The 17648-nt window shown below is 35.9% G+C and overlaps 1 protein-coding gene across 1 annotated transcript in view; it reads right to left on the bottom strand.

Moving 5' to 3' along the window:
* INPP4B (inositol polyphosphate-4-phosphatase, type II, 105kDa) overlaps nt 1-17648 on the bottom strand; it is a 303350-nt gene that overhangs the window by 96976 nt on the left and 188726 nt on the right. Inside the window, exons 13-16 of the mRNA XM_008583251.1 lie at nt 9840-10012; nt 8610-8733; nt 7432-7549; nt 2993-3090 (exon numbers count right to left, since the gene is read on the bottom strand). Of these exons, the coding sequence (XP_008581473.1) occupies nt 2993-3090; nt 7432-7549; nt 8610-8733; nt 9840-10012 (513 nt within the window). The remainder of the gene's footprint in view (nt 1-2992; nt 3091-7431; nt 7550-8609; nt 8734-9839; nt 10013-17648) is intronic.

Raw genomic sequence — 17648 nt, 5'->3', positions numbered from 1 at the left:
GTGAGTGCACCGGTCATCCCTATATAGGATCCCAACCCGCGGCGGGAGCGCTGCTGCACTTCCAGCGCCGCACTCTCCCGAGCGTGCCACGGGCTCGGCCCTGAAATGAAGATTTTTAAATAGATTAATCTATAAATCACTAGGCCATGCTGAACATATTGAAAGGGCACGAGGTACTGTTGATTGGCAACTTTGACTCTACATACCGGCTCGCAATTGCTAACTCCTAAGGGGTGAGTGCTCAGTAAAGCCAATAGCAGTTACTGAAATAAAACTATTCCATGTTTGTAGATTACTGAATTGAGACTACCAATTGAAACTGCTACGTGTAGATATATATATATATATATATCAGAATTAAAGAACTTTCTTAGTCTATAAAGTTTCTGTATGAGAAGAGTAAAAAGATGAGAGCTATCTGACCAAGAGTCAATATATAGGTTAAAATGGATTATCATTAAGTCCTGATAACAAAAAAGTAGGGGACATCCTTTAAGGCTAAAGGAATCCTAGGGGAAGGAAGGACTTTTTTTTACTCCCAAAACATGTAGAATTCAACTGTTTAATTCATTAATTCATAAATCATGATCATAAATCATTTTAAAACAGGGTAGTAAGGTAACAGCATAACATCCATAATAGAGTAATAAGTGAAAGTAATGTGAGGGTACTTCAAAAAGAGCATGGAAAGATTCGTATTATCCACCAACTTTCTGAGGTACCCTCATACGTTAGAGAATTAACCTATCCTTTAACATTGACACAATTATCCTTTCATTTCACTGTGAAAAAAAAATAGATTATATTGATTATGGATATGGCCCAGCACAATAGTTCATTCCTTATTAGCAAATAGCCTAACCTCTATGCACACTCTTAAGAAAACTTTACGATTTTTTTTCCTGTATAGAGTGCAACGCAAATCACACTTTGAGTTGCAATATGTTTACAAGAGTAATGACCCCACATATATCAGTACAATTGTATGGATTAGGCTATGCTTTTATTCCAAAGCATAACCACAGCCATACTACAGCTCCATTCTGGGCCAAATCTATGGTAAAGTTATCTCAAAAATAAGGAAACAAGATAACAGGAAAAATTCAGTATATTAAGATAATGAAATGCAATTGGTTTGATGCAAAAGCTTATCCTGTTTTCAAGGAGTGAAATATATTTACAAGCTTAAAAATACTTGGATATATTTAATAGGCAACATATTATATACGGTCTTATGTTCTTAAAATTTTTTAAACTTACATTCCTACGTATGGTTTAAGTTACCTGAATGGAGAATTATTTTGTATTTCATATCTCAACAAGTACTTATACATATTTCTTTTTCAGGTGACATGATTGTTTTGAGCACAGTACTGAAAACCTTCACAGATTTTGCATACAACCTACTTTTTAATATCATATATGTTTTGAGCAACGATGGCATATCATTGGTTCTCAGACATTAGTATGGATCAGAAATCACCTAAAAGGATTATTAAAACAAAAATTCATGGCGAGTTCAGAAGATCCGCGTGGGGCCTGAGAATGTGCGTTACTAACAAGCTCGCTGTTGATGCTTATGCTGCTGGTCTGAGGACCATATACACTTTGCAAGAACTGATATAAACAGAAATAGAATTTTTATCAGGTTGTTGATAAAAATTCTGAGAATTCCTTCCAAATTATACACAACATGTAACAAACCAAATAACCACCAATATCCAAGTTATAACAAATTATTTTCTTATTAATTATTAAAGCAAAATAGTTCTACTTGCATTATTAACTTTTCAAGTAATTAACAAATTTAAAATTCAAAGTATCCTGGATGCCAAAGAATAAAATAACAACCAACATCCAAGTTATAACAAATTATTTTCTTATTAATTATTAAAGCAAAATAGTTCTACTTATATTATTAACTTTTCAAGTAATTAACAAATTTAAAATTCAAAGTATCCTGGATGCCAAAGAATATTCATGTACTTAATTTCATTTCAGCAAACATAATACTTGTCATAAAATAAAATAATATAAAATCACAATATAAAAACTGCAAGTAAATTTTTTTAACTATCCACACATGGACATGCATGTGTTATTGTAGTATTTTGATATAACATCAATATAAAAACCTGAACACTCTGCAACCTAAGATATATCAAACTGAGTATCAGAATATAAATCAGTGAACAAATTGCCTGTGATTAGATGACAGGTAGACTTTGATTACATCTTTTGGTTAAAAATTATTAAATTATTTCCTACTTCTTTAAAATCTAATTTCTTATCATGGTGAATATCTCAATATCTCAATATATTATACTATTTATAGATGAACTCCAAATACATACTTGATTCTCTGATTCTGGACTGCTCTGATGTTATGTGCTTAATACTGTGAGAAGAAAACCCTGTAGAACTAAACAACAGTTAAAAAAAAAAAAAAAATTCTGAAAATGTAAAATACATTTCTACAGGCTTAGATGCCTTAACTTTTCTGCATAAAACTTTTCTGCAATAAGTATGTTCAATATTTAGTTCCTTTGCTTATATTACTGAATATTACCTTGTATACCTTATATTTTGATTTCTTCTATATATGTGTGCTATGTCTAATGTATCTTATAAATGGAGATCAATCTTTATTAAAGTCTTCTATATGGTTAATAATTATGTAAGATTTTTACTGGACTCAATTCAAATTTCCAACTATAAGTTTTATGGTTTTAATTTGGGGCATTTTCCAGTGGCACTGAAATTTATGTTCTGGCATGAGCAGCAGGACACACTCAAGAGTGCAATCAAGGTAATGAGGCAGGTGTCGGCCATGCCACCTTGGTAATCAGTCTTTCTGGGTACAATAATCTCAAAATCACTCTCACATCCACATTCCAAGCTTCTTAGTTCATTGACCTCTATGTCCAACCTCTCCTAGAGATTTATAATCAAGACATTATTATTGTTGTTTTCTGTTAACTCACATACTTACAATCAGGTGGCATCTTTTCCAAAAATATCTTGTAATATTCTTTCAGGAGTTCAAAATTTTCTTGATTAATACATTCTTGCAAGGAGACATCTCCAAATCTAAAAACAGAAAAACGAAAACTGTTATGGGTTATAAAATAGCACCAGAAAGTAACACTTTTTACTTTATAGTTTTAAATCAATGGCAATAATTTCCTAAGGAAGGAGTCTCTCATTTTTTAAGGTACATTGCACAATGGTGGTTTCCAACACATTCCACAAGCTCAACTTTTTTTTCTTTAACTCCCACATTTGAGTGAGAATGTGTAGTATTTATCTTTCTGTACATTTCTTATTTCACTAAACATAATGTCTTCCTTGCTGGGGCAATATTAGTGTTATGGGCTGAATGTTCGTGACCTCCCCAAATTCTTATATTGAAGCCCTAACCCCCAATGTGGCTGCATTTAGAAATGGAGCTTCTAAAGAAGTAATTAAGGTTAAATGAAGTTACAAGAGTGAAGCCCTGATTTTATAGGATTAGTGTCCTTATAAAAAGAGATACTAGAGAGTTCCCTCTTTCTCTATACTCGCACAAAGAAGAGGTCATGTGAGCACACAGGGAGGCTGCAAGCCAGGAAAAGAGCCCTCATGAGGAGGAATCAAACTGGCCAGACCTTGATCCTGGACTTCTCAGCCTCCTGAACTGTGAGAAATAAATTTCTGTTGTTTAATCTGCCCAGTATATGGTATTTTGTTTTAGTAGCCCAAGCAGACTAACAATTATTATTTACTTATCTAAGAATGGTCATATATAAGATATGTTTTAATTTGGGCTACACACACAGTAGATTACACCTAGGTTACATAGCATATCTAACATGTAGATATTGCCTGTTAAGACTCAAACTTCAGAATCAGCAAAAGTGAGGTTCAGAGCAGAGAGAGGAAGTGATTTGCTCACATCAATAGTTGGTTGATACCAGAGTGCTATTCAAATTCAGCCTTTCTGCTTCTCTCAGTGTTTTTCCCTACTTTGCCATTTTGCCTGCTTTTTAAGCCTTGGGTGTCTTGTATAGCTTCCAGGTGTGAAAAAAAAATGCATTTTGAAAAAAAATATGCATTTTTTAATATGCAAGAGAGATGGAAAGGAAGGAAGGTACACCTTTTAAATAAAGTGACTGACAACTAAAATAGTCATAATGACATGAATGATGCAAATTAGTTCAATCTGGAAGCCTTGAAAATACAATGCTAACTAGTCCTTGAAAAGTCTGTAAATGGAAGTCTCTCAGCTCTCTCAAGATCACACTTACAGGCTTTAACTTATTAATTCAAATCCAAAACATTCTCTACTCTAGTGTATCAAAGATGAGACAATTTAGAGTGCTGCTTCTTTTTCCTCCCAGGTTTATAATTTATGTACAGAATTATCATTCACCTCAAACACTGAATTTGCTGTGAGACAAATATAGATAAATAAGTGGAATATAATCTGATTTTAGATGCTGATTTTCAAAAATGCTTAATTATCAAAGAAAACATGTTGTACAATACAGAGAATAAAATTATATTTTGGTTTTGCATACTATAAGAAAAGAGATTAAAAGCTTCTACACAGTTTGAAATTAAACATGTAATACAAAGCTTTGTCATCTACTTTGTAACTGGAAAATAAGAATTAGAAAAAACTGTGTTGTCCAGGAAATATCTTTTAGGTAAGAGGGAGAGAAAGAGAAATAGTTTGAAAATAACAGATACCAACAAGCATCTTGACCATCACTAAAATTCAAAAAAAAGGCCCAAGAATAAGAAAAGTAATTTAATGATAGATTTTTCAATATAGTGAAGCCTAACAAACAAAATAACTTATAATATTTTTTTGGCATGGACTGATTGTTGTGGTTATTGATGAACTTCCCTGTTTGTGATGGCCTGATGGAAATGTAATGGTTTAATTATTTAAGGTGTAAAAGGTGTAACCTTTGGTGGTCCTGATCATTTTGCAACATTAGCATATCATGGGAGCATTATTCATTAGAAATTTCCATTAAAAATTACCCCTAATGTTTAATATTGAAAATTTAAATTAGAATTCATAAAATATGGTAAACAAGAGTAGCTGATTATATATTTTGAAACTTGGCATCTTCTGATGGAGTGTGAATTGAGTAGAGAGTTTTGCCCAGAAATTAGAAAAATCCACGTGTTTCCAGAACTATAAAGACTGGTGGGGCTGTAACAAATGTACTGAGGAAAAAAGCACAGGGCAAAGAGTGTGTCTCTTTGTTAAAATATTTTTAATTTTTCCTAGTATAATATTATTGATAAACACTATGAATCATTGACTCAGAGACTGTTTTTTCCTAGCTATAAACTAGAGAACTGGGGAATACCATGAATCCAGCAAGCAGGGATGTTACTATTACCCTCAAATGAATGGACACATTATTTTTCTTTGTTTAATTGCTCTCAGTGCCCTTTACAATAGCCTGGCTAACAGAGGGCTGATATTTATTTTAAGCCTTTCAAGAATATGAGAAGCATCAATGAATCAGTTCATGTTTAAAAGTTGCTTTGAAGGTGAATCACATTATATAGTTTCTTTGTGATAACTTTTTATCAGCTTATTAAGATATAATTTACATAAACTCATGCATTTTAAGTACATAATTTAGAGTTTTAGCAAATTTACAGAACTGCGAAACCATGACCATAATCCAGTTTCAGAACATTTTGCTCACCTTAAAAAGATCTCTCTTGACTGTTTGCAGTCAATCCTATTCCCACTGTCAGCCCCAGGAAGCCACTCTATTACATCTCTACAGATTTTACTCTCCAGCATATTTCATATAAATGGATTCATACAATACATGATCTTTTCTATCTGGCTTTTTTCACTTAACAAAATGTTTTTGTAGTCATCTGTGTAGTTGCATGTGCCATTAGTTTGTTCCTTTTTGTTGATGAATAGCATTCTATTGTATAGATACAGAACATTTTGTCTATGCATTCATTAGATGATATGGCTTTTTTCACTTAACAAAATGTTTTTGTAGTCATCTGTGTAGTTGCATGTGCCATTAGTTTGTTCCTTTTTATTGATGAATAGCATTCTATTGTATAGATACAGAACATTTTGTCTATGCATTCATTAGATGATGGCCACCTGGATTATTTCATGATTTTGTCTATTATGAGCAATGCTGCTATGAACATTCAGGTATAAGCTTTTCTGTGGACATATGTTTCAATTTCTCTTGGGTATATACTTAAGAGTCATATGGTAATTTTATACTTAACTTTTTTTAAGAAACTGTTTTCAAAGTGTCTGTACCATCTTACATTCCCATCAGCAGTATATGGGGTGTCCAGATTTTCCACATCCTCATCAAAACTTGCTATTATCTAATTAAGAAATTATCTTGTTATTATTTGACTATGATGATTCTATCATGAATGAACTGGCATTTAATTGTGGTTTTAATTTTATTCTGCTAATGACTAATGATGATAAATATATTTTCATGTACTCATAAGCCATTCGTGTATCTTTATTTGGTGAAATATCTATTCAAACTTTTTGCCCATTTTTTAAAATGAGATTTATTTGTCTCATTATTATCGAGTTGTAATTTTTTTATACATACTCTGATTACAAGTTTCTTTCCCATTTCTCTCTAACATGAAAAGTGAGAGAAAAAGTGAGTGAAAAGCTCTCCCTTTTGTACATGTATATGTTTTCATTGTGACCTGAAAATATTTCAACTTTTACTATTTTCTTTTATTTTTTTTATACCCTTCAAATTTTAACTAACACCAGAATAGTTGAAATTTGGAGGATTTCTGATTAAAATGACTTGGTACATAGGGCATCATTTTTCTGTTGGAGGCCTATTCAACATAACATCACTTTTCTTAATTATTTCTGATATTTTGCCCATCATACACTGACTTCGAAGCTATATTTAAAATCCTTCTGGGAAATCTCACAGTCTGAGAGGTAAATTGTCAAAAATAATTAAGAAAAATGGTAGTACAGGCCCCCGACATAGGAATATATCTTTCCTAGAATGTTGCTGCTTTTACCCAAATTTAATTTCAAGTCATCTCAAGAATTATGACGCTATTAACCGAATGATTCCCGCAAAAGTAAAAACATCCAGAGCTTTAGACTTGACAGTAATAAAGATAAAAATGTTCTTCCTATTCACACCATTATTTTGAATTTCTCATATTTCATGGGAGATCATTATTATACTCACCTAACTAAAATTTACCAAACGTTTGTGAGACTTCCACAAGTTTAAGACATTCCCCTGTCAAATCACCTATATTTATATCACACCCAAAAGGGAAAGAGAACAAAAGAAAAATTCCTAAACCAAACCTGAATTCTTTGTCAGGAAATAACACACATGTCTCACAGAGCTTAGTCTGTAGAAAATGGGCACCACTTACCGTCTGCCTGTAATAACTGGCAAGACATCATGGGATTTGGCTTCAATTATTCTAAATGCTACTTTCTTCAAATCTGAAATGCCAACAGCCATGTCTTCTAGCATTCCGATTTCATCACCTACACAAATGAAAACGTGCCTAGTTACAGACATACTATTTGAATAAAATGTCACTAGCTCCTAGACTTCCCTGCTGGAATTTGTTCTAACATTTTAGTGAATGAGTTTCTGAATGAAGTAAATTTATTTTAAATGCTTTTCCTCATAGGCTGAAGGTTTTCATCTGTGAAATAAGAACCATTTCAATGGACTCCAGAAGTCAATGTATCCTTTGAGGGAAGGAAGATTGTACATATTTGCTGGGAGGCTAGAGAGAGGTTTTAACCACTTTAGGAAACAAATTATCATGCAGATTTCTATCCATTGTCAGGAAGGATATTTGGTTTCTAGAAATAACAGAGATGGCTAAATTGATGATCACTGACCCTGGCTCATGCTAGTTTTATATCTTCATACATTGACAAATAAAGCCTGGGTGGAGAAAATTAAGTTTCTAGATCAGTGCTATCCAGTGGAAATACAAAGTGAGCCACATATATAATTTTAATTTTCCTGGTAGTCATATTTTTAAACAATAAAATGTAAAAAGTTGAAATTAATTTAAACAATATATTTTACTTAGCCCTATATATTAAAAAATACCATTTTTGACTGTAAATCAATACAAAATTATTAAGTATTAATACAAAGTTATTTTCACTAGTCTTTGAAATCTGGTGTGTGCATCTAGTACATATTGATTTGTACAGACACATTTCAAGTGCTCAATAGCCACATGAGGCTACTCTATTGAACAGTGCAGTTCTTGACATTGGAGGGTTGAGACTTTCAAATTCAGTCATTGAAACTGTTGGCAAAGAGCCTTTTATACTAAAAAAGCCAGATGGCTGCTCAGGAGTCCACTCTGAAATAATTCATAATTCTATTTTCAAAACATAATTGGAAGAAAAGGTAAGTTACAAGGTGAACAAATGCAAAAAACTAAAAGCTACTTTATTTCTCCAATACTTGGTGCAACAAAGGTTTACGTCTCATTTTTACGTTTAACTGAAACATTTATGGGTTAAATATCCTTATGAATTGGAATACAATTTTAACATGTACTAAAGCAATACTCACTGTATGTACTTAGCAGTCCTTCATACTGTACTATCAACCCCACCATGTGAAGCTGCTGTAGGAAGCCAGGGTCATGCAAACTTGTATGTAATTTGATGATAAAACCACAAACCAATCCAGCAAGCTAAAGAAAAAGTTAAAGAAATTTACTAGGGTCAGTAAACTTAATAGTTTGATTTTTAAATATTTTAAGACTTTTGAAGCTTCACAGGTTTAAGTAAAATTTATCAAGTATGTGTAACAAAACTACAGCTATTAAAATATATGTATTAAAGCAAGTTGACAGCCTTTGATCTAGCAAGGTGGTGTGTAAAAATCTTGGGGGAGACTGTACTGCAAAAGGGGAAAGAACATGGACTTTGGAGTCAGGTTGATGTGTCTTCAAATCTTATGTCTACCACTGCTAACGGTGAACCCATAAAAAGTTATTTCACACCTCCAATTCTTCTTCTTCTTTATATTATTTTTTTGCACATGTAGAATAGAGACACTAGTACTCCTTTCAGAGTCATTGAAAGGACACAGTGAAGAAACATGTATAAGGCAGAGCATAAGGCCTGACTCCTGGTTTGCCACTGGTCCAACCATGAAATGGTGGGAGAAAGGAACAGTTTGGTTAAAATACTCCCCATAATGTTTAGAAAGACAGGCCTTCTGTCTCTTTCCCTTCTTGTGCTCTTTCTATAAATCTGGATCATGTGGGTAGAGGCAGGTGGGGAGGAGGAAGGCACCAGCATAGCTACTGCGATGGAGCCTGGCCTCAGCATCATCAAAAGTGCTGGGTGTAGGCAAAGGAGGGGACCTGTCAAACCTCCTACTTAGGCCTTACTGCCCTGTGAATTATTTTACAAACAAATTAAGAGATCATTGTGAATCCTGTCCCAGGATTCATGGGGGAGCTGTATCAATGAGGGGTGTCAAACACATCCCTTTTCCCAGTCCCAGCTGCTTACCTGCAGCACAAGGCAGCAGTCCCTTCCCTTATGCTGTACATTTCAGAAACTTGGCCATCTCTTTTCAGAAATAAATACTTAAGGTCTCATACAAACTGTTTCCATTTGATTTTCAGCCCATATTTATTATAAATAAGAAAAATCGGGTACCAAAACTTTAAGAAAAGGATCTCTTTAAAAATAGAACTGTCAAAAGAAGAACTCTAACTTCATCATCAAGGCTAGGATGTTAACAATTCAGCACTGGGCTGTCCTAACAACAACAACAGGCACCTACTGCTTGACTGAAGACGATGTCTCTCCTTAGAGTCAGCATCAAACACTGGGGCAAGCTGTAGGCGAGTTCCTGAAGCAGCACAAACGTCAGGGACTGCTTGGCTCGGTTCACCACTTCTCCCATGCAGTCCTTCAGGGTAAGGATGAGGGGATACAACTGTTCATACCAGTCCTCTGGGGGGAGGGGGGTGTAAGAACAGTGGGATAGATGAAAGAAGATCGTGGAATTTTGAGCCACTGTATTTCTTTCTTCAGTGAAGTTATACATACTATTAAGGACTCACAAAGATTGGATTTGAAGAGCCTCAATTCAAGCCTCTCCCCTTAACCCGGATGTCTATAACCAGTCCCCCACTGGATCTCTCCACCTGGACGCATTTAACATATTCATAGTAGAACTCCTTTCTGCTCATCTCTAATCTGGGCACTGCTCCCCTTAACCCGGATGTCTATAACCAGTCCCCCACTGGATCTCTCCAGCTGGACGCATTTAACATATTCATAGTAGAACTCCTTTCTGCTCATCTCTAATCTGGGCACTGCCTGTATCTTAGTGAGTGGTGCCACCAAACTCTTCCCATGCTAGAAAAAAGATTTACTGGGCTTCTCCTTCTATAGTTTTCACATTTACGTGGTTATTAAATTAGTTCTAATACTGTAATAGCCCATCAAACACTCATCTTCCCCTCCCCCACCATCACTCATTGGCTCCTTGGACAACTTCCTACTCCACTCCTTAACTGATCTCCCTTCCTCCAGTCACACTGCACTCAAATCCCTTCAAAACAGTGTTGTGAGCAGGATGTTCGAATCAGTTTGAACCCCATTCTCTCACTCACTCTATCCTCTTTACTTCAAATATTTAAAAAAACACCAAAGCATTTAGAATAAAGCACAAATTCAGGAAGATCCTCCATTATCTGTCCTCTGCCCACTCATTCAATGTCATCTCTCAGGACTTCATTTGCCGTCTTGAGTTCCAAGTGAATTGAGCAACGTATTTCCCCAAACCTGTCCCGCTCTCTCATTTCAGTGTCTTTGCAAATCCCATTTCCTCTCCTAAATACTCTTTCTCTACTGATCTTTCTAACAAACCCTTCATCTTCTCTGCAAACTCAATTCAGGATTTCTCTTCTCCAGAAAGTCTTCCTTGATGTCCTACCTACTTCCCTTTCCTGTTCCCAGAAGTTTGGGTTGAGTTCACTTCCTTTTGTACCCATAGCTTTCTGCCCTTACTGTTTTAGGACTTGTTATGCACTGTTTTCCTCTGCAAGAAAGGGAGCTCAAGAAGGAAAAAAAAAAAAAAAATTTATTCACTGAATCCCCAGAATTTAGCACAGCACCTAGCTTTATTCACTGAATCCCCAGAATTTAGCACAGCACCTAGCACATATAGTAGATACTCAATAAGTTTTAATTAAATGAGTTGTTACAATAAATAAGACAAAAGTTTTTAAAGATATAGATGAATATGAGAAAATTAAGTTATTGACATCTTATTCAAAAAAATAAGATGCAAAATTGAAACCATCCGTGCTATTTGTATGTCTAGATTTCTAATATGCATCAATGATTTTGGCATGATATAGAAACACTTTATATTCTTTTTTTTTTTGTGCCACCGGGCCGGCCCAGAAACACTTTATATTCTTATTTCAGTTTATTTGGAAATCAAATCCCTGACAAATGTCAAATATAAATTCTGGACTCTGTGACATTCCATTAATATATAAATAAATTAACAGTAAGATGACAAACACAGTAATATGAATGGATGCACACTGAAAAATCAATTATAAAGCAGTGTCTGAAATGATATGATCTTCTCAGCACAAAAGCATAAGCATCATCACGAGTGATGTGAGTGGTCACTGACCAAGTAGGACCTTGAGAAAGTCATAGGGAACAATAAAAAACAATCATAATCACCATTGTAACATGTCCACTGTCACCTATTTATTTTATGGTGTAATTGAGTAGATGAAATAAACCAAAATGGTTGAAAGGATAATTAATGACCCCAAATTAATAAAACTATATGCTCTTGTAAATGCGTATGTAATTGCCTATGTAAATGCCTATGTGATGCTATCATGTAAAATACATTAGAAAGGCTAGTAGTTCTCATTTTAAAAATACTGTAGACTTAAATGTTACTATAGAATAAAAAACGTCAGAGAAAGGGGAATTCAATGGAGGCCTGTTAAATCTGTAATTATATAATAAAGAACATACTTACAGGCAGCCTAGGATGAAATATGAACAATTTAAACAAGCACTGGTTAACTATTGATTCTGATGTCACTGGTATTTGGAAAAGGAAAAATGAAGGTACATCTGACTTATTTCCAGAATAAAAGATACATCAGTAGACACCAAGAAGGAATATTTTATATTCCTGCATTTTTTTCATGTTTGCATTCTTTTATCTCGCATTCACTCTCTCACTCTTTTGTGTTGTCACTGTTAATGATTAGACTAATACTCACACATGGGAAGATACTTGGAAAAAAGCTTACCATACATTGACCCAGATGCAGACCTTAAAAGATAACAGACTGCAAAAACCAATTTTGTTGTGTGCTTTTCTGCAGAGATACGATTCTGCTGAAGTCCCAAACATAAAATAAAGCTTGTGTGCAGTAGGTGGCGCTACTTTATCAGGCTGAAGTAGAACTACTTCCATGCAAGTAACTGATTTTTACTTTTTTATACATTTGCAAAGTTCCCAAACAACATGTCTTTATTGTCTAAGTACCTTGCATCATACTATCCTGTGTCAGGTGGCCGATAACTTAGTCATGAATGTGATATACATTTTCCAATTAGAAAACAAAAGTTAATGTAGCTGCCCACTTTTTTCTCTTGAAAGATATTAAATGATACTTGATATTTGTTATTGAAACTTGATGATAACTTAGTCATGAATGTGATATACATTTTCCAATTAGAAAACAAAAGTTAATGTAACTGCCCACTTTTTTCTCTTGAAAGATATTAAATGATACTTGATATTTGTTATTGAAACTTGATATTAAATTCAAATTAAATATAATTGTTGTTTTTTTCTCTAAGGTCATTCATTAAAAGAGGAAACTACAGATTTCCTCATTAGCATCAGAGCAATTTCTTTACTCATTTCTAAATTTATCCTCACACTCTTTTTGTCTTTTTTCGTGTCCAGCAACGGACTGCAACCCTCAGTGTTGCGCCCATACCGGACTGGGACCGGCAACGGGATCGCAACCCTCGGTGCTGCGCCCGCCCCTGGCTCAGCCAGTGAGCGGGAACTGGTCAGCAACAGAGCAATTTCTTTACTCATTTCTAAATTTATCCTCACACTTATTCAACCAGGTGACTCTAAATTTAATCATCAATGGCAATCAGATAAACCAAAACCAAAAATGTCTGATTTCCAGTTTTACTAGAATAGAAGTGGAAATGTGGGGGGAAAAAAAAGAAAAGAAAGGAATACATTGATATCTTAAACCTAGGAATATTGCTATATACTTTGGATACCAACAATATTCCAGTGTCCCCATTTAGTTTAATTATATATACTTTTTATGGCTAAAATTTAAGGAAAATGGCAAGATAGGAAAACATTAATTATGAGTGAGAAAATTACAAGATTTTAATCAAGGTAGACTGTCTTAAAGATATAGTAAGAGCAGTGAGCCTTCTATGGAGAATCATAAGTGAGAAAGATAAAAGTGCATTTTTTCTAGAAAAGAAACAATTTAAGGTCAGCAGAATAAAGAAAAATTGCAAATGCAAATTGTAATGACTACAGGTTTTGTTCTCTGTTAACATCCGTTCAGCGTAAATCTCAGGTTCTGAAGTAAACACAATGGGCTACGACAGGCCAAGGAAAGGCCAAAGTCAGTTTATAAATGACCTTTTTGCTCCAATGAACATTCCAAATCACTCTCACGAAGAAACAGAAAATGCTTCCTTTTACATTTTTTTCTCTTTTAAAAACATTTTTGAGGAAAGAATAAAAGCTCCAGCTTTTGACAGTCTTGAGACTGTTGTCACTTGCCCCACCTCCACCTTCCTGTCTCTCCATATTTTGCAATTTGCATGGTGTTTATTTTGTCCTCCTGATAAAGTTATTATTCTTGTGAGGATGAAGATGGTGTGCATTCTACAATTATCTAGTCGAAGTAAGAAATTCTGAAATGTGCAATCCACTTGTCTGAGTTTAGTTTCTTCAAATTTGGATTAAGATTTTACATACATGTGCACACGCACACACACGTGACCACCCAGCGGAGCCGGGGAGCTAGGGGTCGCCAGGGCAGTCACTGCACCAGCCGCTCTCACAGGAGCTAATCGGCCTGGCAGGCATTTAAGTGCAGTTCTGTCCCATGGGCTCCTTTCAGTGACAGAGGAAAATAGGAAGAGAATGTTTTAGTGTCTCTATAAAAACTTGCTGAGACTCCTTAACCCTGAGACCAGCAAGCAGAGTCTTTCCTCAGGAAAACATAAAATGCGTGTGGCTTAGCTGAGCTTTTCCTGAGCTCTGTGAAGTGTGCTGGAAGCCATCCAAGCAGAGCCTTTTACTTGCTTCTTTCAGGTATTCAAGTGAAGCTCACTTAGGGATTCAAAGAACGACTGCCAGGTGCCCCCTCACCTCCTCCACACACCATCTATTTCTTGTACAGGATGTTCACGTCCTCTGAGCTCAATGGCTCTTATGGTACACAGGAGAAAACTAAAAGAGCCAAATATCAACCAGCTGTAGCAGAGCATAATGCTTTCTTTGCCATTTCTAAACCATTTTCTTCCCTGGTGCTTGGTCTTCTTTGCTCATTTAAAATAATTAACTTCACAAAAGCTAGTAGCCATTGTTATTTTTGTTATCACAACTTTTCAGACATACAAGAAAGAAAGACTGAACATACATTAGACTTTATGCAAAGCGTTAAGAGAAGAAATGAGCCTGGCTCTTAGGATACACCTAAGGTAAGATGATGATGAAATGTGAATGAAGCCAAGCAATTAGAATGGCCATTAAGGAGCGCAATAAATCTCAAGGTCATAAGGTGAACACAGACCAAACCCATAGCCAGCAGGGTTTTGGGGTATGTTTTACCATGACCAAACTCCAGGTAGCACAGAACTGGCAGTGGGTTCATGGTTGGGGGCTGGGGGGGGAGGGGTATCGATATCCCTGCTCATAGAATGCTTGTTGCCTTTGAAGGGACTATGTCTTACATCAACCCAGACCTGGCCACCTATGTGCCCTTCTGAGTGAGGAGGGGTATCGATATCCCTGCTCATAGAATGCTTGTTGTCTTTGAAGGGACTATGTCTTACATCAACCCAGACCTGGCCACCTATGTGCCCTTCTGAGTGAAGTCCCTGTTTTTCAGGTACAATTTTACAATGTGAACATCATAATGTAGAGGGGTCAATTAATGATAAGGCTTCTTCTGCAGATACTTCATAGCTAAACTCCTTCATATGAGTATGGTACATGAGGCCAACTTTGGCCAGAGATCCAAGACACCTGCTCATATAAAGCCTCTAAATACCCAGACATATTCCAGGGATATGGGGCATAGAAACCAGGCAAATTCCAGACAATAGATGAGTAAAAAGGGAAAGAAGAGCACCTGCTGAGTCTTGGCTGCCTTGAATCCTCTCCCTTGCCCCTCAGAATGTCATTCTCCAAGCCTCCTTGACCCTTTCCTTATTCTTATGATCCATCTCCTGTCTCTGGTCCAGGAATTGAAAAAACAATTTATTCAATTTACTTTAACAAATGCTAACCTGTCTTCTTTACGTCACTGCCCCTCTTCCCCCCCCCCCCCCCGCCATGATGAGAAATGTATTCATCTGTTGGACAAACAGAACATCTTATAAGTGAGGTGCTGTGGTGATACTGATACTTGTAACTCATGGCCCCTAGCCTCAGGGAGCTTAAGACACAGCAGGGAAGGTAAGAGGCACAGAGTAATGCCTACAACACAAGAGGGTATGATAAGTGCTAGAAAAGTTGAGACAGTGACAAAACAAGCTTGTAAGAGTAAGAGTGGAGAGGCAGGAGAGCTCGTCTCTGGTGAGAAGATTATATCCACTCATGGCTGTGGCATTTACTGAACACCCGAGGAAAGTCAAACGCAAAGAGAGTGCAGGGAAGCCTGTGTGGCCTGCAGGTAGTGAGCACTCATAAAGTGAGGTTTTGTAGGAATAGAGTCTGGGAGGGGCAGCTGGTTTGATAATGCCAAGTCCCACAAATAGATGCCACACACTGACTGGAGGGAGTAATGGGGGTACTGCAAGGGAGGAGGGAGATGGCTGAGATGACTCAAAGACTCGGAGAAGGCAGGAATGAAATGGAAGTCAGTGTTGGGAATGAAGCCAATGGAAAACCACGTGTGTGATGTCACCATATTAGGATTAGGGAATGGGGACAGGTAGAGGTGGGGAGAGGAACTGGACGGTACAGAGTATGCATGAGCAGAGAGCCAAAAGCTAAGAAGCAAGACCAAATCTAGAAACAATGGTATCAGGCAGGGGAAGTAGAGCAAGGTTTGTGGTGGCCCTGGGGAGTGGGGCAGTGTGGGAGTGCTGCACCCTCCTTTGCCTCTACTGCAGAGCAGCTTTAAAGGTCCCAAGGTACGCCTGTAAGGAACAAATGTATATCTTAAAATGTAATCATTGTAGTGTCCACTGAACTATGACCCAAGGTAAGTGACTGATTCATGCACCTTCCAGATATATTAGAAATGAGTGTACTGCTCAGCCCGAGACAAACTGCTGTTTGTAGACATCTTCTTGCAATCTTGAGGACAGCAAACTTTATTTTTTCTTCTGGTTCCCATAGAAAATAATTCTCAGAGCTCTTTTTATTTTTTATGGTCCCTGATAACATTTCCTCTTCCCTTTTTTCTGCAATATTCTTTCACAAACTTTCATTTTTCTCTTACCTCCAGAATAAATTAAAATATCTTCAGAACCAGAGTTTGCCAACTGACAGGTCATTTACATTATCCTCAGTTACATTCTGTATCCTCCCAGGTGTGGTTGAAGTCGTTTTTCTGACCTACAGATGTAACAGATAGTATTCATAGCTCCTTGACCGTATGACTTTATCTACCTGGTTTTCATAATGAAATTTTGTTTGACTGAGACTTTTGTCTCTCTCTAAAATCTTGAGTGTAAGTGCATTTGCCATAATCTAATTATTTATTTCTCTTTGTTCCATGTAGATTCAAATAAAGAACTCTCTTGGCCTCTTTTGTTGTCTCCAAAACCACCACAAAATGTAGCTGAAAATGTGATAATAGCTAACATTCACTGAATGATTACTATATGCCAAGTATTGTCTAATCTGTCTAATTTTATGATTTGGTACTATTATGCTTTCCCTTTTATAGTTGAGAAGTCTGAGGTACAGATGTTGACAAATTTTCCCAGTGTTACCTAAGTGATCAGTGTGAATGGGAGCTCTAACTCAGACATTTTGCATTCAGAGACCACACTCTTGTTCATCAACATGCTTTGTGGTTCCAGGAGACCTTATACTACAGGCTTAAATCAATAAAGGGTTATTACATCAAAGTAAAAATATTTTAAAACTCTCTAGTGTTTAGGGTTTTTTACAAGTTCCTTACCTTTTAATTATTTTTTATTTTTTTTTTTTTACCATTTTGCTCTATTTTCCTCAATATCTACTTCCTTCAATTAACTTTTTACCCTCTACTGTCCTCTGAGACTATTTTTGCTTCACTAAATAAAGTTTCATCAATTCTGGGCCTCTTATTGATAAGAGAAACAATTGGTAAAGCTTTGAATTTCA

The sequence above is a fragment of the Galeopterus variegatus genome, unplaced genomic scaffold (genome assembly GCF_000696425.1).
Source record: "Galeopterus variegatus unplaced genomic scaffold, G_variegatus-3.0.2 Scaffold2869, whole genome shotgun sequence".
Taxonomy (NCBI): Eukaryota; Metazoa; Chordata; class Mammalia; order Dermoptera; family Cynocephalidae; genus Galeopterus; species Galeopterus variegatus.
The sequence above is the reverse complement of the archived record's forward strand: the minus strand, read 5'-3'. Positions and strand labels throughout refer to the sequence as shown.